Source organism: Anas platyrhynchos, chromosome 8, assembly GCF_047663525.1.
Source record: "Anas platyrhynchos isolate ZD024472 breed Pekin duck chromosome 8, IASCAAS_PekinDuck_T2T, whole genome shotgun sequence".
NCBI lineage: Eukaryota > Metazoa > Chordata > Aves > Anseriformes > Anatidae > Anas > Anas platyrhynchos.
This window is the reverse complement of record NC_092594.1, coordinates 25,855,012-25,879,009: the sequence shown is the minus strand read 5'-3', so window position 1 is coordinate 25,879,009 and position 23,998 is coordinate 25,855,012. Positions and strand designations below refer to the sequence as shown.

Here is a 23,998-nt window from a genome sequence, read left to right as displayed (position 1 = left end):
TCCTCAGGAAAACTCTTCAAATTTCTAAAACCAAGGCTGCTGCAGCCATGCTACCACGACCACGTTTACCCTGGAAATTGGGTCTGCTGCCCTTAGAGCTCTCCCCTTTACCTCAGTCTTTATGTGTTGTTATTTCTTCTCTCTCCTCATGGGAATTATAGTACATAGATGTAGAAATGGCTCTCAGAGCTAGATCTGGCAAGTAACACTCATTTACAACACAAGATCACATTTTCATAGGTTAAATGTAAAAATTATATTTAAATGTCAACCTAAATTCAGAAATAGTTCAGAAATATATCAGGTCCTGCAAAAAGCAACTACAAAAATGCAGAACAAAGAAAAGTTTTTGTAGTCTTGGTAAATTTAGTGTATATGTCCCAGTATATTATTTCTAAAGGGGCATCCAAGGATCAAACAAATCCTAGCTGGAATAAGAATTTTTAAAGGAATTTAGATCAGGAAGAATGAAGGGAATGTTCCCCCTAAAAAGTGAATGAGTATTACATTTAAGGTTTCCTTGGTAACAAAAAGAAGATAAATCCTTTTGTTCTGTTGTAGTGCGTTAGGGAGAGATTTCATCTACACTCACCCCAATTTACGCTAACTGTGCAAACTGTTCAAACTGGAGTTGTCTCCCCTTTTGTACCATGATACCCATCATTAACTTTTATTGGATCACTGCAGGAAAATACGGATGTTGTGAGTGTGGACAGAACAGAAACTCAGAGAGTACTATCACCAAGGGCTTGAAATAATAGGAAGCTAGTGCAAATAAATCTTTATAAACCAAGAATCTATGACGAAGTCATGCAGCAAATTGTTAGTAAATTAGATCTTTGCTATTATAGTGAATCTGCTACACTACAGATTGATTAAAGAGTGGCTGTACAAATAAAGACAACATAATGGGGACCAGATAGCACATTTCTTGATCATAGGTATTTCTCTAATTTTGAAATGTATTTATTATTTTCAAGGTGTAAATTTATAAATGCCTGTGTAAACATTTCACTTTCGACTAAATGGGATTTGGCAGGGTCAATAGAATTCTGGCCAGCATAATAGCTGTAACCTATAAGTAATTAGGTAAGTCTTAGTGACTTCCCTGATATTCACTGAAGCATAAAAACAGGCACATAGCAGCAATAAGCAGAAAGCAGGGATATCTGGATTTGCACAGGTTTCTGATCCTGTTGCTTTACACAGCAGCTCAGTGTATGACACTTTTTGAAAATGAGGTGACGATCTAGGTTTTCAAATGTCCAAATACATTGAAATATCTAGTCAATAATAGCATATGTTTAAATGAAAAATCCATACAGCCAATTTCTGAAATTATCTAGGTCCCAGAGATGAAAGTGAAACCACTGATATTTTCAGAAACAATGCATCGTCTAAGCATTTCAATTCATTTTTAAATGTAGAGGGATATTTGTGTTGTGTGTGTGTGTGTGTGTGTGTGTTTGTTTGTTTGTTTTGATGTATTTAATGTGTACTTAGAATAGAAACCCATTGGCGAAGAATGTTAGATTGAAGAAAATAGAAAATAGGTGCTGTCTCTAAATCCATTCTTCACTGTCAGTTGGGGAAACAAAGTTACTATTCCCCTGCTGTCCTAAGCAATTGTGTTATGTTTTTTATAGACATCACACTGTTAAGCAGGTGCTAAGTTTTACTCCAGTGGTGTCTTCATTTTTAGAAACCAATAGTACTTCTAACTGTTTAAATCAGCTGTTAGGAACTGCATGAAACAAATGTAAATTAATTACTCTCAATTTGAGTCCTTGCATTTGCTTCCTATTGCTATCGTCATTTTTTTTAATCTTATGAAGACTGTCTTCAGCTGGTTAATGAGACACACCTATTTAAAAATAAAAAAATAAAATAAATAGGAAGGAAGAAGGCAGAAGAGGTTTTGTTTTTCTCCTCAGCATGTCCAGCATGGTCAAAAAATCCTAAGTGGAATCTCACATTGCAGAAGTAGCTTTCTTGGTAGTGGACCAAAAATTAAAAATAAAAATCGTCAGCCTTATAAAGGCTTACCCCAGCTGCCTGTAATGATAAGTTAATAACCCCTACATGTGGTTTGGTCTCCTTTTTAGTTGTGTCATATTAATCATCACTACCATTGTCACTACCATTGTCTTGTATCTGTAAGCACTCTGTAACTGCCTGGGAGCCTGCAGATGCCATCATCCTGGACACTTCAGATTGAGACACTTCAGCTGGTGGTGGCTATCATGTATCTTCTTGCAGCTCAGGACAGTGACCTTGCAGATTAAGTTCCCCAACAGGTCATTAAAAACAAAATGATCCACCTTCTGAGGGCTGGATATATTCCTAAAGAGATGTGCTCCTATTTTCAACCTTCCCAGTCACAGGCTTCCAGCACTGCCTGAAGTTTCTTGGTACATTCTTAAATATACCGATTTCTCCAGTTTTGTATTTAAATCAGAGAATCTCTTAGAAATGACCTGTATCTCTTTCAGTTTTGAGAGAGAGAAGGTTTGAAGTCTTTTTCTTAAAATGGGAGATTACAAGTATATTTCAAAAGTATACATTACTACTAAGGTATGCAGGTCATTTTTGAATCATAGACAATATGCATGGGGATTGATTTCAATGGATAGCATTAAAATTGTTCTACCTAATGTTGTGTAAAGACAGCAGAATATTTTAGCTGAGGGTGCAGCACAAAATATATTCTGAAAATTGTTACCTCACTACTGAACTTCAGAGAGTTGTTTTGAATTCTTATAGTGATATTCTGAGACAAAGCTATCCTAAACATTACAGGTTTGAGCAGTAATTGCAATAATGCTAATACACATTTCAGTGATTAAATATGTACTAATTAGCACAATGTGTTAGGGGATGGATAGTAATAATCAGTTGTCCCTTGCATCATTCTTTGTCCCTAGCAGCTCCCTGTTCCCCGGGACCTGATTCAGCAGGCATTGCCTGACACTGCTGCAAGTGATTGCAAATGCTTTTGACGAATGTTAATTGGGAAAGCAGTAGAAGGCTGGATGCATTGTAATCAAATGAAAATTACAGCAGTTTCACAAGATGTCAGGCAAGCACTTGCAGAACAGATCCAGAGATTTCAGTAGGTTTCATAGTAGCTGGCTGCGCTACAAATTCAGCACAATTACACAGACTGTCTTCAAACAGCCAAGAATCAGATCGAACAGAAGACAGCCTCTGAAGAAGTTTCTCATTTATGAGCAAGAAAGGGATAAAAAAAACACATCTTCTTATACAGTCTGTAAAAATAGATTCTGATGTTCAAAGCTTCACTCCAAATTCATAGAAAAATAAAAAGATAAATTCACATTTGAGACTCCTAAAATATTATAGATGAAATATAATTGAAAGAGGATTTTGAAATAATAATTGTTATCTTGCATCAAGAGAAAGTTAATATTTTTCACAAACATAAAAAATCATCTGCTGAAAGAAAGCTAGGCAGCACTTTTGGTTTTGGTGGTGATTTTATTTAGAGACCATGAGAAGACATGCATTGTCCAGTGCCTTGGAGGTCAAGGGCCTAGCAGCAACAAAACCCAACAACAACAAAAAAGCCACTTTATCCAGTGAAGTTAATCCTAAAATTAGCTTCATTTATTTCTGTATTGGTTAGGAAATAATAAATACTCAATCTGAGCATATTTAGTCTCAGCTCAAGGACCTGTGCTTTTATGTGCTTGTAAAGCACTGTGAGCACTAATGAAAGATTTGGAAATAATTAATGGTAACTGCCTCAATTACATTACCCGCATAGTTTCAACTGTTGCCCAATGTATATTTGAAGGTGATGAACAGAAATTGCGGACTGCTATCTTCACAAGTATTGACTAGTGCTACCTCTCCAAAACCTCAGAAAAAATGCAGCAGGCCTGGCTGCGCCTCCCCAGCCCCAGCAGTTCCTTTCTCATGGGGGTTAGTGAAGCGAACCACTGTGAGTCTCAGACAGAAATGATTTGGCCTAAACCAGTCCTAGTGTTGCACGAAAGATTGCACTAGGTGCTTCCTACTGGCCTGCATGAGTCATGTCTTCGTATCTGCTTTATCAAGAAAGGATGTTAAAACCTGCAATGTTCAAACACCAGACCACCACCTCCCTGCTATGCATTTCTGCTGCTTGGAGTTAATCAGGCATGCTGCAGCTCACTCGAGCAGAATGGCTGCTGGGTAGGAAGATGTTATCAGAGTTATTTTCCTGGAAGGTGTGTTGTGGGTGACTTGAAGTTTTTGGGTCTATATTTTTTTTATGGTCCAGTTATTTACAGCCCACTATCTTTATTGCTAAAGCTGAACTGTATTGTTTAATTGTATTGTTTATGGCATGCTGATTCAAATGGTTCTGTCCATACAGTTCTTCCTTCTGCAGAAATGATTAAGTAATCATTAATTGCTCTGAGCATATTTGTTATGTACTGATAACTTGGTAGGACTGCCTTTCAGCTTTTAGAAATGTAACTACCAATTGTTATTGTAGAAGAGATTGTTTAGAGATTGTTCTGAAACTTCATACTGGTATGAGCTGGGAGGAAAATAATTCTTAAGCACCCAGAATAACATTAAGAAAAGTGCAGTATTAAGGTAAAGAAAAGGAGACACCAGAGAATCGATTAAAATGACATAAATAACATTAAAAGGACTTTTAAAATCTGAACTCATTCACTTCTTTATTACTCTAATTTTCTCTGTGCAGTGCCTACTACAGCAGTGACAATAACTTCTTCAGCAGAGCTGTACAAAACCACAGTGTCAACCACTAGCACTACATCTCAGAAAGGCCCCATAAGCACAACATTAGCTGGAGGAACAAAGGAAGGAAGCAGAGGACCCAAGCCACCACCACCCATTTCCACAACCAAAATTCCTCCTGTGACAAGTTTCTTCCCATTGCCAGAGAGATTCTGTGAACCGACTGAGGCCAGGGGGATTAGCTGGCCCCAGACACAAAGAGGAATGATGGTTGAACGCCCTTGCCCCAAAGGAACACGAGGTATTGCCTTTAAAAATATGTCTTGAATTCAAGCAGTCATTTCAAAAGCACTGTGCCACTCTGATGACGATTTCTTTTTTAAATCTCAAGCTGTCTGTCATGATTTTTTCATGTTAGTTGGAGAATGCAGTATCTACAGGCAGTGGTCAAGTTCTAATCTACAAACAGCATTTGAACGTAGATGCAAAATTACCTTGCACATATGCTTTGAGAATCCAGGTCAAATTTTAGGTCTTTGCTTGGGGACTGTTGTGAAATATGCTTACAGATGCCTTTCTCATTATGAGCTCCCCTCTGGATGAGCTCCAGGAAAAATCAAGGGCTTTTTGTTTGTTTGCAGAAAACGTCTGGTACTTTTCACTGACTTCTTTATTGCTGTTTGTCATCTACATTATTTCCATACGTTTTTGTCAATTATTGTCAACTACTTACATTAGCAGCATTCAGAATTTAACATTGCTTAGGAGTACATTGTAGCTGATTTCCTGAATGCATGCAGAAAAATGGTTTCAATTTCACTGTAGTTTTCCACATCTGTTGTAGGAACTGCCTCATATCTTTGTGTGGTTTTAACGGGAACGTGGAACCCCAAAGGTCCCGATCTTAGCAACTGCACCTCACACTGGGTAAATCAGCTGGCTCAGAAGGTTGGTTGAAACCTTTTTATCTGATGTACACTGGTGACTAAGGATAAAACTGCAAGCATTAATAATTCAGTTAGTTGAAACCGTCTTTATTACTCTGTGTTCATTTGAAATAGAAAGAGTTACGAGCATTTTGTGTGTAAAGTATTTACCAAAAGTTAGGTTCATAAGTATGTTTAAGCACAGTCTTGCACTAAGTAATTGTATTGAGTCTGTGCTTACATGTTTTCATCACGTTTTAAAGCAAAGTAGCTTTTCCACTATCTTTGCTTAATGAATCAAATATTATAAACCACACAGCAAAAAGTCTGGTATGCAACCAGGTTTTTAGGTTTGGGGAAAATTACGCTGTAATAAGTAGATTTTTGTATAAGTGCATTAATAACAGTATGATTAGAACACAGAGCCACTTTCTGTGCTTTCCCTCCCTACTGAGATTTACTGAGTTTATGAAAACTGGATAATTTGTTGTCAGTACCAGGCTACTTGACTTTCAAATGCCTCAAGCACTAGTATGAACAAATAGATTTCTTACTGTCTGATAATGGCAGTAAAATAAAAGTGAGGATGAATAGAAGATCTAGCCCAAAAGTCCCAGCCTGATTTCTGTTTTGATGGCTGTTAAGAACTGCTTTTGTGTGTCACGGATCTAAGAACCTTTAATCTTCTGAGATAAAGAGAATGTTATTGGTCTCAATTAGTTGCAGATTTCAATGTATGTGTAAATGGTTATTTCACCACAACAAAGGTATGCGGGGAATTGGAATTAGGAGCCGCAAGCAGAACAAGGGACCCTGCTGAGATAATATAAATTGTCATTTCAGATCAGAAGTGGAGAAAATGCAGCTAGTCTGGCCAATGAACTGGCTAAACACACCAAAGGACCAGTCTTCGCTGGCGATGTTAGTTCATCAGTAAGGCTGATGGAGCAGCTTGTGGACATTTTGGATGCTCAGCTGCAGGAACTGCGGCCCAGTGAAAAAGACTCAGCTGGAAGGAGTTATAACAAGGTACACGTTTCCCTTCAAATCTTCCTGCTGGGATAACCATTGCCTTTGATTTTTTTTTTCTCTTTCAGAAATATTAATCTATACTTTGTTCCTGTGTACTTATAGTTGTGGAATAAACATGTAAGAGAAAACAACAGTAAATGCATAGCAGAAAGTTGCAATTACTTTCTTTAGGGAATAAGATAAAATTCACAATAGCTGACTGGTGCTCAAAAACAGCTATGTGTCCCTTATTAAAATCTGGAATACGTTAAAAATAACATGAGAGAGCTGGGTAATAGCTTACAGAAATTCTGTACCAAATCAGTATTTTTATCCAGTGATCATTTTAACCCTGAACATCCTGAACACTCAGTGGGATTCAGCATAGCTGCAGGGTTTTGTCTTAATCTGACCTTCTGCGAAATAATAGCAATTTTTTAGACTTTTTAAGACACCAACATCGCTTATAATTGATCTTATATGTCAAGACATATAAAATGCAAAGACTTAGGTTTTATCTGGAATAATGCTCAGAGAAACATTTCAGAGAAAAAAAATATGTCTTACAGTTTTAGATAGAAATCATAAAAGTGTTACCATTCCTGTTTTTCTCAGAAAAAATGCTATATTTCATGGCCTCCTCCTTGCCTCAGCTTAATCAAGAAGCTATAGACAAAACTTTTTTAGCCTGTTTTATAGAGAGAGCTCCATGCATTCTTCTGTTGTCTTGGCAATAGCTTAATTTACAATCCCTAGCTACCCTTAAAAGAGTTTTCCCAGAGACAGATAAAGTGACCACACAGGGATTTTCTCCTTTGACCTTTTCACACAAATCCCACTGTTCGGGAAAAAAGACCTGGGCACCTGTATACTGGTTGGGAAAAAAGTTTCCTGTATGATGTTTTTCTGTAGTCATCATTGGACGGATACTAAATTAATATCCAGAATCTTTCTAGTTCAAATTAGGGATTTAAAACACCAGACTAATTTTTGGATATCTCTGAAGCTTTCCAGAATGTGTCTAACTTCTGATTTTCTTTTTTCTTACTAAAAAGCTCCAAAAACGAGAGAAGACATGCAGGGCTTACCTTAAGGTATCTCTCCTGTGCTGTCACCCTGCTTTCTCCCTGCTTCAGCAACCTGCCACGCTTTATCATCTTGCTGCATGATCCTATGTATTTCAGTCTTTGATAAATGTGTATTGTGCCCCATATCAACTGTACAAATGTTGGCTTTGCACAGGTATAACACTCAGGAAAAAAAAGGTCAAAGTTTATACGTCTTTTACCTCAACTTGTTTCAAAGTATAAGAGGAGAAATAGTTATTATCTGAATTGGAAATAAAATCTCTCACATAATACAGCTTTTGGTGGAGGAAAAAGCTGGCAACTTAACAGAAATGACTTCAGCTTGGTAGTATTGCATATCAAAGACTGTTTAGAGTTAATTTGCTTGCATGAAAAATACATTATGTAGCCTACTTTGTTCTTTGTGCATTCCTATACCTAGTAAAACGATCCTTCTTACAATTTTAAGAGTTGTTACAAAGGCCAGATTCAGTGATTCCAGTATTAAATGGATAAATTTTTAGGACAAACAGTTCTCTAGCTTTACTAATAGAATATATGCCACATGTCCTATTAACCAGGCTATGTGAAAGGCATGTAACATTGCTGCCCGATTTTCAGTTTCTTTCCTCTCTGGTAAAATGGTTGCCCACAGTGGCCAGCTTCTGTTCTGTGATACAATGCAAATAATGCCACCTCATGCCTGTGAATAAGAGAAGAAAATGCCCTAGAAGATTGTATCTGTGTCTCTGAAAATTTTTAGTGCACATTTTTTTGAAGTTTCTTTTAAAATACTGTTTTTCACTTGTACCTTCTGAGATAAAATGTAAGAACAATTTTTGAAAAGAACTTTAAAATGCTTTGCAACATAATAAATTAATTCAGGCAGTTACTGAAGAGACACCTCTCTATAGCAGGCACTCTGACTTTCATCCTGCAGCTTAGGAAAGGGATGGGAGGTGTCCAGTTATGGCAAAAATTTGACAAAAGGAGGCCAAGATCTGGAGCGAATTTCACTTCTCAAATAATAAATATATATATATATATTATTAGAAAGTTTTTTGTTGTTGTTTGTTTGTTTTTTAATAGGAAAAGGAAACACAGCAGGTATTTACTAGACTGAATTTTCATTCTTTGTTTTCAATAGTAAACATTAACATGAGAAGAGTAATTATTGGGTTGCTTCAACAGATGCATCAGAGGGGCCACATGGTCTTCCTACTTTCCCACTCATCTTTGTCTGAGTGGAGAAAATGCCTCAGAAATCTTATTGGATAGGTGATCATTTACCACAGGAAAAATGCAGAGTTAGCTTATCCCATAATAAACAAAAAGCATTTCAGATTAATAAATGCATACCATCAGCACTAGATGGAGACACACAAGAAACCATAGCCACAACCTTAATTTTTGACTGGTGTCATTTTCTGTAGATCTCAAATGGGCTTCTCTGGTTAGATAAGACTAATAAACCTCTTGAAATGACAAATCAAAAGCTGACTTACACTATGCAAAGGAAGCAAGTTCCCACTTTGTGACAGAGGATTCATTTATACCTCAGATTAGAGGCTCCAATCTGTATTTCTTGGTGACTAATGAATCTGGCCTCTGCAGACCAATTTCTGTTCCACTCTAGTTAATGGCTGCAGCAGTATCAGTGTGAGCATTTTGACTATTCTGTCTCCCATTAGAGAAAGAAAAAAGGCTTTAATGCCACTTCGAAGTATCTTCCACCTGCCAGGAAGGTCATGGTGGCTCACAATGCAGACAGAAAGAGGATATTAAAATGGGTTAGGCTAATTAATCTTGCTCTGACAATAGCCTTGACCAACTTTTCCTATTCCTATTACACAATGTAGTATTCCAGACCAACATCTTTCTGTTTGTACACTGTGTTCTGTTTCCATTCCCAATACTTTCAAATTGATCAAACACATTATATATATGCTTAATGACACATTATGACTCGGTAAATGGGACAGAGTAAACAGGGTGTTTCAGCAATGCATGGCATACTCAATGCACAACATACTCAATGCACAGCTACATTATGCATTAATGTAAGAGCCTGCCTTCAATTGATTAACTGATTACTGTGATTGATTGGATTATTTTGTAAAAATAATGTAATCATGTCTCTGAATTCTTTTCTTCCTTATTTACTGTTACTTTATATGCAGCTTAATGAACCTTAAAACATAATGATAGAGTTGTTGCAGGAAAGACTTAAAATGGCAGCTTTATTCAGTTTTTCAGTTTTGCCTTCTCTGATAACAGGGACAGTCAGTGGACATCTTGTTTGCTCTATTGATTTCCTTTTTTAACTGACCTTTGTGTAGGAATGGGAGTTAGTAATCTTTTTAAGTATCTATGAACAGGTACAGGAACAGGAGGAGGAGTGAAAATGGCCCAGGCTAATTTATATCCACTGAGTCAGCTTCATTTCATGCCTCCTGTAATAAAGAAAGCAGTTTGTCATAGACAAGTAGTTTATAGCACAATGGCTGCATGAGTTGTGCTAAGTTTCCAGAAGAGTATTATTGCCATTTTAGCCTAAGCTGCAGAATGCCAATTTTGGCATTAGTATTTTTAAATATAAGTTATATATTTTGACATTAACTTAAGATGAAAGCTTCAGGCAAAACTTCTGGCATTTATTTTTTATATTTTTTCAGCACATTAACAAAGCTGTCTTTATATTTGACAAGAGACGAGTCAAATCTGCATGTTTACCGCTTAGAGACTACACAATGCTAGTGGCTAACTGCACTTCTATTAATGCTTATCCAGCAAGGGGTTGGAAAATATTTTTATTTTGAAAATAGTTTTATAGTGCCATTAAATCACAGTAAATCATTCTGACAGTTAAGTATTATAATTGTCACCAGATAACGTTGGAAATTTTCCCCAGCTGCCTAGGGCAATCAGACCTAATGATAGTTTCCTAATGAATGCAGGCAATTGTTGATACAGTGGACAACCTGCTCAGGCCTGAAGCACTGGAGTCCTGGAAAGACATGAATTCTTCAGAACAAGCCCATGCAGCCACAATGCTACTTGATACATTAGAAGAAGGGGCTTTTGTCTTAGCTGATAATCTCTTAGAACCAACCAGAGTGTCAATGCCCACAGAAAATATTGGTAAGTGAATTTATTTTCAAGTATTAATTAAAGTCGTGTGCACCGCTTTACACACACACAAAAAAAAATATTCTGGGTTGCCACATGCTCTTTGAAAGGTGAGCTGCACGAAATTTTTAGAAAGCTATATGTTACCTGCCTGTGTATCAAAGGACTTGCTCCTGAAGAGGAGAAATGCTTTTCTTGCTTACTTAAACAAAATTAGCATTCTTCTTTAGTATCATTAATACAGTGTATAACATAAAGTAGTTGATATTGCAAAGTTGATTTACCACTGAAAAATCATTAGCAGAATGTATAGATATGAAGAGTACTTAAATGGCAAAGTATGGATTTTTTGAGGTAACTGCTTTCTGTAGGGCTGAGGAAATGCTTTTCTATTATATATAATCTGTTCCTAATGAATTTAAATTACTTTTTGCAATGCAGTCTTCCAGTTAAATATTTTAGGCACTCAGAGCATAGGCCAAATGTTTATATTAAACATGACTGTCTTCAGGTAAAAATGTGTTCAGTGGACTACATCTCCCATAATGCAGAATAGTTATGCTCCAGAGACTGCAAAATAGCTGAAGATAGTTGAAGCATAATTTGGAATTTAAGTGGTGACAGAGAAATGAAGGGGTTTGGTATTAGAGATGTGCAAATATTGGTACACGGGATGTGTTAAAGCAAAAATCATTGCTATGCATAAAATTAAAATTCCTTCATCTTATTACAGAGATGAATGTAGTCTCAGTGAAGTACAAGGAAGCTGAAAGTCTGCTAATTTGAGGGGTACCGAGATGGAGACTTGAATAGACTCAGAAATGAGACTTTTCACGTTTCAATGTCTGCATATTTGTAACTGTAGAACTGTAGAATATGATTCTGCCTAGTTTTTATTGAGTAGGAAGATACTGGGAAAAGATCAGGAAGGGTGTTATAGCCTGGTATAAAGTTGTTTCTGAAGGAATGATGGTAGAATTGCAGAAAGTTATCTGAGAAATTAACCATTATTATTTCCTCTAAATTATATTAGAAAATGTACTTTGGTTTCATGGGAAAAAAAATCTTTTTCCCAACTACATATGTTTAATTCGTAAGACCTTTATTTCTAAGACCTTCTAAGGTCTTTTCTAAGACATTTCTAAGATGCACCTTTGTGTAGACCTGGACATCACACTTAGGATGTACATGTAGTTCCATGGAGCTCAGTAGACTGTCTGAACATCACTTCCTAAGTGATAAGCAAATCCTGGTGGTGCATCACTGATGCCATGCAAATCTGAGTAGACCAATGCTGAATTCCCAACACACTTACTTGTACGTGGTTTAGAGAATGAGGAATGGCTCTCCTAAATTCCTTTTGTAGGTCCATAGTTTATACCTATGGACTGATAATTAAACTAGTTTAATGTAACATAGATATTTTACAAAAAATTGACCACTCTGACCCATATAATTTACATATCTCAGGAAATTCATTCTTTAATGATAATCCCATGAAAGCTGCTCAGTATGCATTGCGATATGAAATTAAAACTGACTGTCTGAGTGAGATCTAAATTTTCAATTTCAATACTGTTTTTTAGCAGAACCAATACATTTTTTTCCTATCAACCTTTATACAAAATTATATTTAGGAAATATATATTTAGATATGAATATCTCTTTAGCTAAATACATGGCATAGGTATACTTAGGCATCTATTTGCTGACTTTTAAAACCTCTTTATATCTAAATCAATACTTGAAGCTCTAAATCTGCTGGCTGTGGATACTGCATAGTCGTTAGAAGCTTCAAAATAAATGTTTATCTGCAATATGTGTATTCGTGGTATTTTAAGTGGATTTTTTGGTGGCACACATTAAAGCAAGGTTTGATGTTGTGTTTTCACTATTAAAATACTGCCATTTTAGTAGTATGCACTAGGTTTAATTAAAGTTTAAAGAAACTAACTCTATGTAGTTGAAACATGCCGGTACAGATCTGTCTTTCTGGTGGCAAATGTAGAGCAGCAGTGTAAGAAAACTAAATAAAGATTGGGGGAAATAATTGTCATCTGGCATATTGCAATCTGGCCAAAAGACTATCTCTGCATCCTCCTTTTTAACACTTCTTTTTTTTTTCTTGGGTCTGCTTAGTTTTGGATGTTGCAGTGCTCATTACTGAGGGCCAGGTGCAGGACTTGAAATTTCCTCAGGGCAATAAAGGAGGCAACTCGATTCAGCTCTCTGCAAGCACTGTGAAACAGAACAGCAGGAATGGTGAGTCCTGGGCACATAGCACTGCAACTCCATCACATTTTATAAAACCTACACTACCTCCTCTAGTTAAAAAATCAAAACAAAATACAACAAAACTACTTTGTGGCTTTTTCTTGAACATAGTGGGTACCTGGGCTTTTTTCTTCAAATCCGTAACCTGAAAATGTCCCTCTGTTTACTTATTTTCCACTCCTTAGGGTTACAGGTTGCAGCTTTTCTGTATAATTCTCTATGGCATGATGATGGGATTTGTTTTCTTTCGTAGGGTTAGCAAAACTGGTTTTCATCATTTACAAAAGTCTGGGGCGTTTTCTTAGTACTGAAAATGCAACCATAAAGCTGGGCAGTGACTTTGCTGGGCGGAACAGTACAATTGCAGTCAACTCCCACGTCATTGCAGCCTCTATCAACAAGGAGTCTAGCCGGGTGTACCTGACTGATCCTGTGCATTTTACTCTGGAACACATTGATGTGAGTTATGCTAATGAATTAATGGGAAGGTCATAAAATCAGCAAGAGAGAAAAGCAATGCAGAAAAATAACCTTTTTTCCATTTGAATTTTAAATGTTGGTCTAGGTCAGAAACATGAGCTTAGTTAAGTCTATGAACATAAAATTAAATGAGCCTGGTTCAGTGATTATTAGAACTTAAGTGTATTCTTAATGAAAGCTAATTCAGTAATCAACATGAAAATGTAAATGACTAATTTGTTTCTAACTAAAAATTAACTCTTACCTTAGTAGCAGGGTAGAAAACAACTGTTAAGATTCATGTTTGTCTGATGTAGCAAATTTAAATGACACTTCAAATTTTTACATTAGATTTGGACCAAGCTCTGGAAGCCTATACAAAGGAATTGCTTAGAATGAATTTATTTAATGAAGAATGAAATATAATATCTTTTTTTTTTTTTAATCATTTAAATGTGTGTATATATTTTTTCATGATAATTTATTTGATGTTTCTTTGCTCTTCTGTTTGATCCTGTCTGTTTTCATGTCTCACATGGGGAAAGTAAATAGCACAGTGACAGAGAAAATATGGTTGGATTTTCCTCCCATTTTGCCCTTTTTTATAAATCTGTTTTGATTGCTTTTTATCCAAATAGATAAGACACTGAAGAATTAAATTTTTCCTAATGTCTGTTCGCATGACTTTGGCCTGACCAAATGTTAGAATCAAAGAAGATCATATTTTCAAATTCTCAGCTACAGGAAAAAAAAAAATCTCTTCAGAATAAATGTGCTGTCCTAATTTCACAGACAGCAAAAATGGCTATAATGTACCACCGGTGCATAAAGTTGTAAGATGGAAATTGTAATTGTTTAAAATTGGGTCTACAGTAATTGAGACTACACTTTAGAGTGTTTCGGACTATAAAGTCCCTTTTAAACTAGATGTCTTCCTTGTATAACATAGTCCACAATTTTGCTGATGAAAAACTTTATTGTCCGAAACATGCAAAGTTTAATCTAAATTACCCTTTACACATATTAAACAATTGTTATTGCCATCTTAGTGTGTAAAATCCTGATTTTATTTTATCCTTTTATCTCCCAGCCTGACAATTATTTCAATGCAAATTGTTCATTCTGGAACTACTCGGAGAGAACTATGATGGGATACTGGTCAACTCAAGGCTGCAAACTGGTTGACACAAATAAAACTCATACAACATGTGCTTGCAGTCACCTAACCAACTTTGCAATTCTTATGGCTCATCGGGAAATTGTGGTAGGTAATGATATTTCTAGCCATCAGCAGGAAACAAACTTTCAAAGATTAGCTTTAAATTTTCAGCAGGATACAAAATTGCTGAAGTTTCTTAAGTATTTATAGCTTCTACCTAGTTACTCTAAAACAATTTGCTTTCCATAGCACTTTCCATTCTCACTCATAAAGTTACAGGTAAGATAACAGAAAGACAAAGAAGGACAAGAGACTTCTTCAAGTCATACTTTAAAGTAAGTGACCATCTTAAAACCATTTTACAGACTTTGCATTACAGTTGGAGACTACTGGGGGGCAGCTGTGCAGGCTGTTCCCACAAGCACAAGTGCCAACTCTTTTTAAAGCAGGAAGGTCAAAGAGTTGGTGATGATATCTTAAATGCCTTTTCATACTCTGAAATTCTGTTGTCTAGTTAAAGCATTTACTGGATGGCAGGGGGCTTAGAGGAAGCAATATTTGCAAGGAAATGAGACTTTTCATAAATCTACTGTATTCTGAAGGGTCACTGAAGATATAACTGAGATGACAAAAATGATTCTGCTGGAACTGAAGGAAGGAACCGTCTTTAGCTAAATGTGAGATTAGATGTCAAATTACATATGTAACATATTCTGCATTTTGTCCTAATGGTTGTATTAATCACCACTTTCTTCTCCACTGTGGAGTTGCAGGTTTGTAGGAAAGAACATGTACGCTTACAGGATGTCCAACAAAAGTTCTTTTCATCAGAGCCTAGTGGTACTTTCAAAATGTTATGTGTCACCAATTACATTTGCCTTACAAGTTTACAGAAAGTCATAGAAAAAGTGAAAATGCTGTCTAATCTGGCTAAAATAATCTTTTGCTCTTAGACCTGCTCCTCTTCTACTTCTCCTAATCTTGTTCTTCTGGGAAGCTGACCTGAGACTGAGAAATTACTGAATACATTTTGTCCATCTCATGTAATAAACAAGTAACTTTTTTAGATGCTACCTGTTAAAATAGATTTTTGTTTATGCTCATAAAGAGTCATATTAATTTTCTCCATTCTTGGTTATTTCTAGTACAAAGATGGAGTGCACGAATTGCTCCTCACTGTCATCACCTGGGTGGGAATTGTCATCTCTCTTGTTTGCCTGGCCATCTGCATCTTCACATTCTGTTTTTTCCGTGGCCTACAAAGTGATCGTAACACTATTCACAAGAATCTTTGTATCAACCTATTCATTGCTGAGTTCATTTTCCTAATAGGCATCGATAAGACAGAGTACAAGGTAAGACTTCTGTGTGTGTACTGTTCTTTTTCTCTCAAATGACTGTTTGAAACAGATTTGAATTAAAACAAGACAACACTGCCAAGCTTTCAGCATTCTGACACAGCAAGTCTGAAATGAAAGCTCTAAGTGAAAATAAGATAGACATGTTCATAAATAGTATTTGTATTCATCAAAAATATCACTGGCCTTAATTTCCCACGTACAGCACTGCTTTTCATTTTCCATTGAGAAACATCAGCTATTAATGAAGCAGGTGGTTTAAACTTCTGAAAGAGGAGCTGAAATGAAATGTTGATATACTAGTAACATACGTATTTTCTCTCTGTATATTCTCATAAGTCTCAACAACTATTGACAATTTTTTCATATATATATATTATATAACTACAGAGATGTACTTATCTATTTATTCATTTTTGCACTGCACATTCATGCAGGCTTTTTGTCAGTATTCATGAAATTAATTCTGTCATTCAGAAGCAATTCTTTGTGTTGAAATCTAATAATCTGTTAGAGTTTCATCCAGAATTCAGCTATAGAGGAGAGAATTCAGGCTGATTTCTGTTATGACAGTAGAAACTTCCAAAACTACATCAGATAAAAGTGACTTGATGGATGCTTCATAATTTTACATAAGCAGTATTACATTATGCATCTAGAACCAACTGTTCATGCTTCAGATAATCTAAACTACAAGCCTTAAATCAATTTCAAAATTAACGTGTTGTTTATAAAAATGAAAACCACTGTATAAGTGAAAATTGGAGGGTAAGAGTGTGGTTTTCATATCTGCATTCCTACTGTTTGGCTTAATTTCCTTTTTGCAGCTTCTGTGAATGTATTAGTATTTGCAAATGTTCAATATGTGTTTCAGGTTGGGAAAATGCTCCTGAATTTATGTAAAATCTCTGATAGATGTATATGCTGTTCTATTATACCCTATTTGATTAGAGATGTAATGATGTAAAGATTTTGTGGTTCATACTTCCATCTTTCTTTTTCTTTTCAGATTGCATGTCCAATATTTGCAGGTCTCTTACACTTTTTCTTCCTGGCAGCCTTTGCCTGGATGTGTCTAGAAGGAGTGCAGCTTTATCTAATGTTAGTAGAAGTATTTGAAAGTGAATATTCTAGGAAGAAGTACTATTACGTTGCTGGCTACCTGTTCCCTGCTACAGTAGTTGGTGTCTCAGCAGCTATTGACTATAAGAGCTACGGAACAGAGAAAGCGTAAGTAATTGCAAGTGACCTGAGTGTTTTTCAAGTGAATAATTTTTTTAAGCCTATTAGCTGTCAGAGGGTCCCTGACAGACTAAAATACCATCTGAAGCTTTATTGGTAAGAGAATGGCAATGTGGTGCACAAATTACAATCAAGTCTTTTGTAATTCTCTAGGTTCAGCAGATTTTTACTCTAGAGAGACCAATTCTAAATTATGGTCTTTCTTTTAGCACAAAAGATTGACCTGAAACAAATTGAAAAAGTAAATAACTTTTGGGCCTCAATGTGTATTAAGTAAAAATTCTTCTCAATTTAAAGTATCTATGGGCTTAACCACCCAGTTTTTACCTAATGCTTCATTAGATCTTTTTGTTCAATTGTCCCTTTAGCTAACTTTCATCCTGAATTGTGATAGTACAATATTCCAACCCATATAGTTCACTTTGATAACATTTTATCAGGCGAGTAGGGCAGGATTAAAATTAGCCACTGCTTTTTATTTATAAAAATATAGATACATTTATGAAGTGACAGAACGTAGACAGAAAGCATTTTTGAGGATTTGAGTTGATGGAGGCATGAACTTGCCTTCCAGTAGCGTTTACTTTGTCCTTTGATGAAATTAGTTACAGGATGGGAAGAGACTGTTGACTACAAGAAAGCTGCTTGATTTTGCTATTGACAAATAAGAGCGATTCAGCAGGGAACGGTATGAAAAACAAATCACTAAATGAAGTCAGCCCTAATAGGTTTACACGTCATTTGGTCAGCCGTAATAGGTTTACACGTCATTTAGTCTGGTGTCATATACATTCTTTCTCTCATGTCCAACTCCCAGTTGGGGCATTTCATTTATAACAGATTGTTTTTCAGAAAAATGTGTCATCTGAACAATTTCTGTCTCATATTCTTTATGAGTAAGCACAATGCATATGATGCAAAGTTAAAAGCAGATTCCTAAAATGTCACGGAAAACCTGTGAAAAGTATTCACTGATGTTACACTCAGTAATCAGTGACAACACCTGTGACCAAACCTTTTAACTGGAAGAAGAGAGAGTTCATTTAGTTTTTGGTTTTGTTTCTTCTTTCTACGTTAGCTAGTCTGATGATGTACTTTGATGTTCAATGGTGTTATTAAACTGGACTCATCAGAAGAGTTACAGGTTAGGAAAAATTTTCCATGGACTAAGTGATACTGTGTACTGTTTATTGTTGTTTACTGACAAGTTATAAGACTAAGAAATATTTCTGCACTTTTAATTCATTGGACTGTTCACTTTTCAATCTCTTCTTTTTTTTCTACCATAGTTGCTGGCTCCATGTAGATAACTATTTTATCTGGAGTTTCATTGGGCCTGTTACCTTTATTATTCTGGTAAGAACTTTTCTCCTTTCATTTTACGTTGCCTTACAGCAAAGTTTGAAAATCAAAAGAATGAATAACATCTGTCATTATTCATTCTTATTCATGATACATTTCATGAAAATTCTTATAAACAATTTGTAGCATGACCAGTGGTTATGTATATAAATGTTTAGGAGTCTTTAGAGAGTGCTGACCAAATGATTAATTGTCAAAGCTATGGTGGCACTTCAGCATAGTCATTTTTCCTTAATGGCTTGAACTCTGAAGGTCATATTGACATGAGTAGTCATATGAAAAATCAATGAAATAATACTAAACCCATTTTTTTTTAAAGGAACCATTATTGCTTTCAATTGAGTTACTATTGGACATGTTCCAGAATTTAACTGCTAACTATCCAATATAATTATCTCAAAAGGGTATTCTAATGTGTTGGATAATTAAGAGAATCTTATATCTTGTTATATTTATACAGTACTTATATCTATATTTGCATATGCATATTTTTCAGTGACTGTTTCTGTATGTATTTATGCTACATGCAGTGCATATCAGACACCCAAGTTCCTCTGTTTCAGCATAAACAATATTATGTAACCAAAAGCTTATACACATTCTTGCAATAAACTCCATAAATTCATTGTATGCATACAGACCCATATACACACCAATGCCTGTGTGCCCCATTGTCCATTTTACACATCCACTGTCCGTTCTCTGAGCACCACTGTGCAGTTTCAGGTAAAAAGCGCATAGTCATCTGTCAACCCAGGGAAAAAACATCTCCCTGTTATTTCAGGTTAATAATATCAACACTGTACAATCCAAGAATTTAGAAGGAAAATGAATGCAAAATGTACATTTTGTCTCACCTTGTTTTTAATCTGGTAGTTTAGGATCTTTAAGCCTGGCAATGCTCAGGAAATACTCAAGAAAGCTGGGACTGGGGACTGGTATATAGAAAGCTTTTTCCATCACTGCTGATAGTTCATAAGGATGTTTTCATGCTTCTGAAAGTCTAAATAGTTTCCTGTACCTCTGCCTTTATACAGTAATGGAGTTGTGAAAAGTAACAGAAGTTACTATTTTTTTCCCTGAAGGGCATTCATCAGGCAGAATTTTGAAATTTCTGACTGTTATAGATCTGTATGCCAGACATACTATTTTGTTTTTGGTTTTGTTTTTATTTTTATTTTTATTTTATTTTTTAGCTTATAGGTTACTTCTGCATGTAAGGATAAACTGGGACTTTTATTTTGGAAATTTCAATTAAAAATGTACCCAGCCAATCTTTCATAAGTTCTTTATTCTCTCTTGGTATTGTTCTTTATTCCCTCTTCAATATTGAAATAAGCTTATGTGTATTTAGGTCAGTGTCACTCACTGTTTACATTGAAAACTGTTTTAACTCTTGAGTAGCCCCTTTAGAAAATACAACTGTTCAGCATAGTTGTTGTTTTAGTTCATTGGCATATTTTCAAATAAGTAGGTTTAGATCTATATATAAATTGAATTAGAAACATTAATATCTTCAAAAGGTTTTTGTTTAGAACATTATAATTTTGTGGAGTTTATTCTAAAAGCATTTAAATTAAATCAAGTATCAGGATAATAGCAACTTTATAAATTAAACCTACAGTTCTGAAAGAGATCCTTTGTATTTTCAATGAGAGGTGATATTTTTCAACACAAAGTTGTTCCTTCCAGTTGTAATGATTACTAGAAAATTGTTTGAAGTTTCATGTCACAGCAGTTCAGTTACCTCAAGTCTGATTGGTGATAATTTCACTTTCTGTGTCTAGCTTTTTATTTTATTGTTACTGCAAGTATTTTGCTAAGTCACCTCTATTTCAGTCTTGCTTTAAAATAACATTTCATGTGGGAAGCTTTGGGCATTGCTGACAGCTTTTTCACTTCCTCATAACCAGGTCAGAGTGAGAATAGAGGTGAAGGACATTTAATCATATTGACCATGTACAGACATAGTTCACTATTATTTACTGGCCATGACATTATTATCCTCCAGCAAATCATTTAGGCTGAGACGCAAAAGGCCTTTGGGAGCAGTATTCCCAACTTCAAAAATATGAAACAGCAGGTAGCAATCACAGCACAGTTCCTGGGAGTAATTCTTCTCTAGCAATTGCTTTGCCCTCTAATCGTCCCAACTGAGAAAGCAAGAGAGACTGGAGGAAGTGTGAGAAGTGTAATGGCTGAAAAATAGTACATTGTGAGCAGTGTAACAAAAGAAGAGCCATATTTGCAAAGTAGCATCCTTAGTAGTGTGTAAGAAATTCACTTTGGTAAGCTTTTTTAACATGTTAAAACAATTTCTTTACAATGTTGATTACTACTTTAATTCACAACATTTTCTCTGAGCTTATAAGCTGTTGCACTTGTATTTGTATACGTGTCTGTGCAAAAGGATGGGGAAGTAAGGGAGGGGAAGTATGAAGTTCCTCAGTACATCTTCTGAGGAACTTCCAACTTTGCTATTTCCATAGCCTGCCATGCCTTTGGGCACCAGGGTTATTATATCTATGGAAAAAGAGCATGTAAGTAATGAGCGGTGGGAAACCATTAGTATGCCTGAAATGGTTTAATGAAAGCTTGGATCATGACACGTCAGGAGCTGTTCTTATCATTTGGACAGCTCCATCTGCATCTTTAATAATTAATTCAGTTCAGTAAGAGTTCAGCTTGCACACTCATTTAGAAGCCTTCTTCAGAGAGCACCTCTCTCACTGCCAGTCCCAGAGAGAAATAGGCTTCTGCATGGCTAAGAGCAAAGATCTGGAGATACAAGAACAGTTTTAGAGCTGCATTTGCCAGGTAACAAAAGCTCCGGGGAGTTCAAAAAGGGTCAGAACATGTGCAGTTCAGCTAGGTTACTTCAGAGTGGTGTTTCTGTTCTTCTGTCTTATCATATCCATGTCAGCACTGCAGGCTGTGTGGAATGAATTTTAAGCTGCTAAGCTCAGGCGGACGTGATTCAATTGAGCTGGTTGATGGCTATAAAACAAACAGTGCACTCCTGTAATCTGTGGTGAGAAAAGCCTGAGTATTTTGACTTCTATGTAGATCCGTCTTCATTCATATTCAAGAAATGGATGAAGTTGATTTGACTTTAATTCAGCTAAAACAACTAGAGTTTGCTCCTCTCAGATGGAGCCAATTGATTAGGCTACCAAAGGCTACTTAAGCAAAAATTCATAGGATGTCTTGTTCTGTTAACATTGGAAAGAGCATTTCTCTTCTTCACTCTGACTGAGAAGTTCACCAAAGTCTATATGTATAGATATGGTTGCACACATATCTACCTCCACATTTAAAAGCAGCCTGTATTTGCAAGCTTATGCATATAAATAATATATATATTTTACAGCAGACACTTGATAAATGGTATTTATCTGCTGCTCACAAGGAAAAAATTATCATAATTTTTGCAAAATCTAGCTTTCTTTGGCCACTAATTCATTGTACCTGTGACTAATTCCAATCCATTAGTCTTCTGTTCAGGTTATTACATCCACTTTTTTAAAAAGGTAATTTGACTTTGAGACATTCAGTCTCTTAAAATTATATGGGTTTCGGGTGAGAAAAAGACAAAATCCCCACCTGTATAATCTATCATATCGAGTACCTTCTGATTTCCAAACCAGAACTGCCATTGTTTGTGTTGGATCTGAAATAAATATGATCTTCCAAGGAGATCCATTTGATTATTACCATAAAAATTATGCAATGTTAATATTTTAAAGTAGTGATATTTTAACTTTATTTAATATGTATTCATTTGTCTTTATTTTGCGCAATTCTATCCAATTATATTAGTCAAATTAAGAGACAGAAAGGAATGGGTACTTTAAAAGGTATTCTACTTTTTTTTTGTACTTTACATACATTTCCAAAATCAGTGTAAAGATTAAACTAGTTGTCTATGTAATCCAGTATCCTGTTTCTCATAGCGGCTATATATTTCAGAAATTATAGCAAAAAAATAACATAAACATCCATGAAATACTATTGTAAAATATTTTGCCAGTGTTTTAAGGTGATCAGACATGATAGCTCCACCTACTGTAGCCCTGTGTTCTGTCTCTGCAGAATTACAGCAGAATTCTCAAATCCTATCCTGATTCCTGACCAGACTTTTAAATTGTTATTTTCAGACTCATAGGGAGGGATTGTCTGATTTTCAGAAGTGCAGTGTGAACAAGAAAGAGATTTTACAGACTACAAAGGTTGCAATTCTCCATGGCTGCATACACAGAGATGTGTTCACTGTCAGTGTGTGTGTGTATACAAGGTGTTTATATTTTTTTATTGCTGTTGAAGGAGGGCGGTATTGTTGAGGTACATATTTTGGTTCATCTGGGATGAATGCAACCCAATTGTCAGGATGAGGCCTACCCATCAGTAGCCCATTGCGTTATAAGAAGTTTGATGAATGTTATAGGCCCAAATTTGCTTTTGAAAGTCCTCCTTGCTGTTCATGTGGGCCTTTATGTGATGCCAGAGTTACTTCATGACTGTGGTGAACGTTCTTAAAGAAAGGTGGCTTACTGAGGCCCATCTGCCAAGCTGGAGAAGTATCCATGAATTTATTTGCTTAGATTACTAACAGTTCAATCATCAGTCATGATATAATTCAGGTTGGAAGGGACTTCCTGTGATCTGTGGTCCAGCATCCTGCTCAAAACAGTCTGAACAGACCAGTTTGCTCAGGGCCAAAAAAGCTTTCCATATACAAAATTAGTACAAATGAACGTGAAAGCAATAAGTTTGTTTCCTTCTTGTACAAACTTCTTCCCCCATGTATTTCGCACCAAGAAAAGTGATGTAGCTGCTCTTTCTACAAGTTATTATTCTCTGACAAATTCCCTTCTCTCACTTCTTAGTGTCTGGTGTCATAAAATGGCAGAATGCCCAAAAATCTTTAACTCATGAGTTCCTCCAAAACAATCAATTTCTAGATGAAGAGCAGTGAGGGGGAGCCAAAAGTGACTGCATTTATAGAAAGGTTTGGTTACGGTTTTTGTAAGCAGGCAGGATAGGCTATCGGTAACGACACAATGTGCAAAGGGGTGCTAGTGTATCTGAACAAGTGGCAAACCATGGTCTTTGACTGCTGAAACTGAAAACCAAGCAATATTTCACAGTGATGGAGAAACAAGTATCATATGCCCTGTTGTCATAGTTACTTTGTCTTCAAAGTAATTTTTTTTTCCATAGGAGGGCTTCTTCAGCTACTGTGATACAGCAGTCTTATTTTCTGTCAGATGTTTTTGGTGCTCTGTTTACTCAGTT

The 23,998-nt window shown here is 35.8% G+C and overlaps 1 protein-coding gene across 22 annotated transcripts in view; it reads left to right on the top strand.

Moving 5' to 3' along the window:
• Positions 1-23,998, top strand: part of ADGRL2 (adhesion G protein-coupled receptor L2) — a 391,077-nt gene that overhangs the window by 348,197 nt on the left and 18,882 nt on the right. For 16 of the 22 annotated variants that reach the window (XM_072041980.1, XM_072041981.1, XM_027463167.3 and 13 more), the window contains 11 exons: positions 4,721-5,017; positions 5,561-5,664; positions 6,486-6,671; positions 7,709-7,747; positions 10,678-10,861; positions 12,989-13,111; positions 13,377-13,582; positions 14,673-14,846; positions 15,887-16,096; positions 17,109-17,329; positions 18,631-18,697. In XM_072041980.1, coding sequence (XP_071898081.1) covers positions 4,721-5,017; positions 5,561-5,664; positions 6,486-6,671; positions 7,709-7,747; positions 10,678-10,861; positions 12,989-13,111; positions 13,377-13,582; positions 14,673-14,846; positions 15,887-16,096; positions 17,109-17,329; positions 18,631-18,697 — 1,811 coding nt within the window. The remainder of the gene's footprint in view (positions 1-4,720; positions 5,018-5,560; positions 5,665-6,485; positions 6,672-7,708; positions 7,748-10,677; positions 10,862-12,988; positions 13,112-13,376; positions 13,583-14,672; positions 14,847-15,886; positions 16,097-17,108; positions 17,330-18,630; positions 18,698-23,998) is intronic. The other 6 variants (XM_027463168.3, XM_027463164.3, XM_072041989.1 and 3 more) reach the window with 1 other exon arrangement.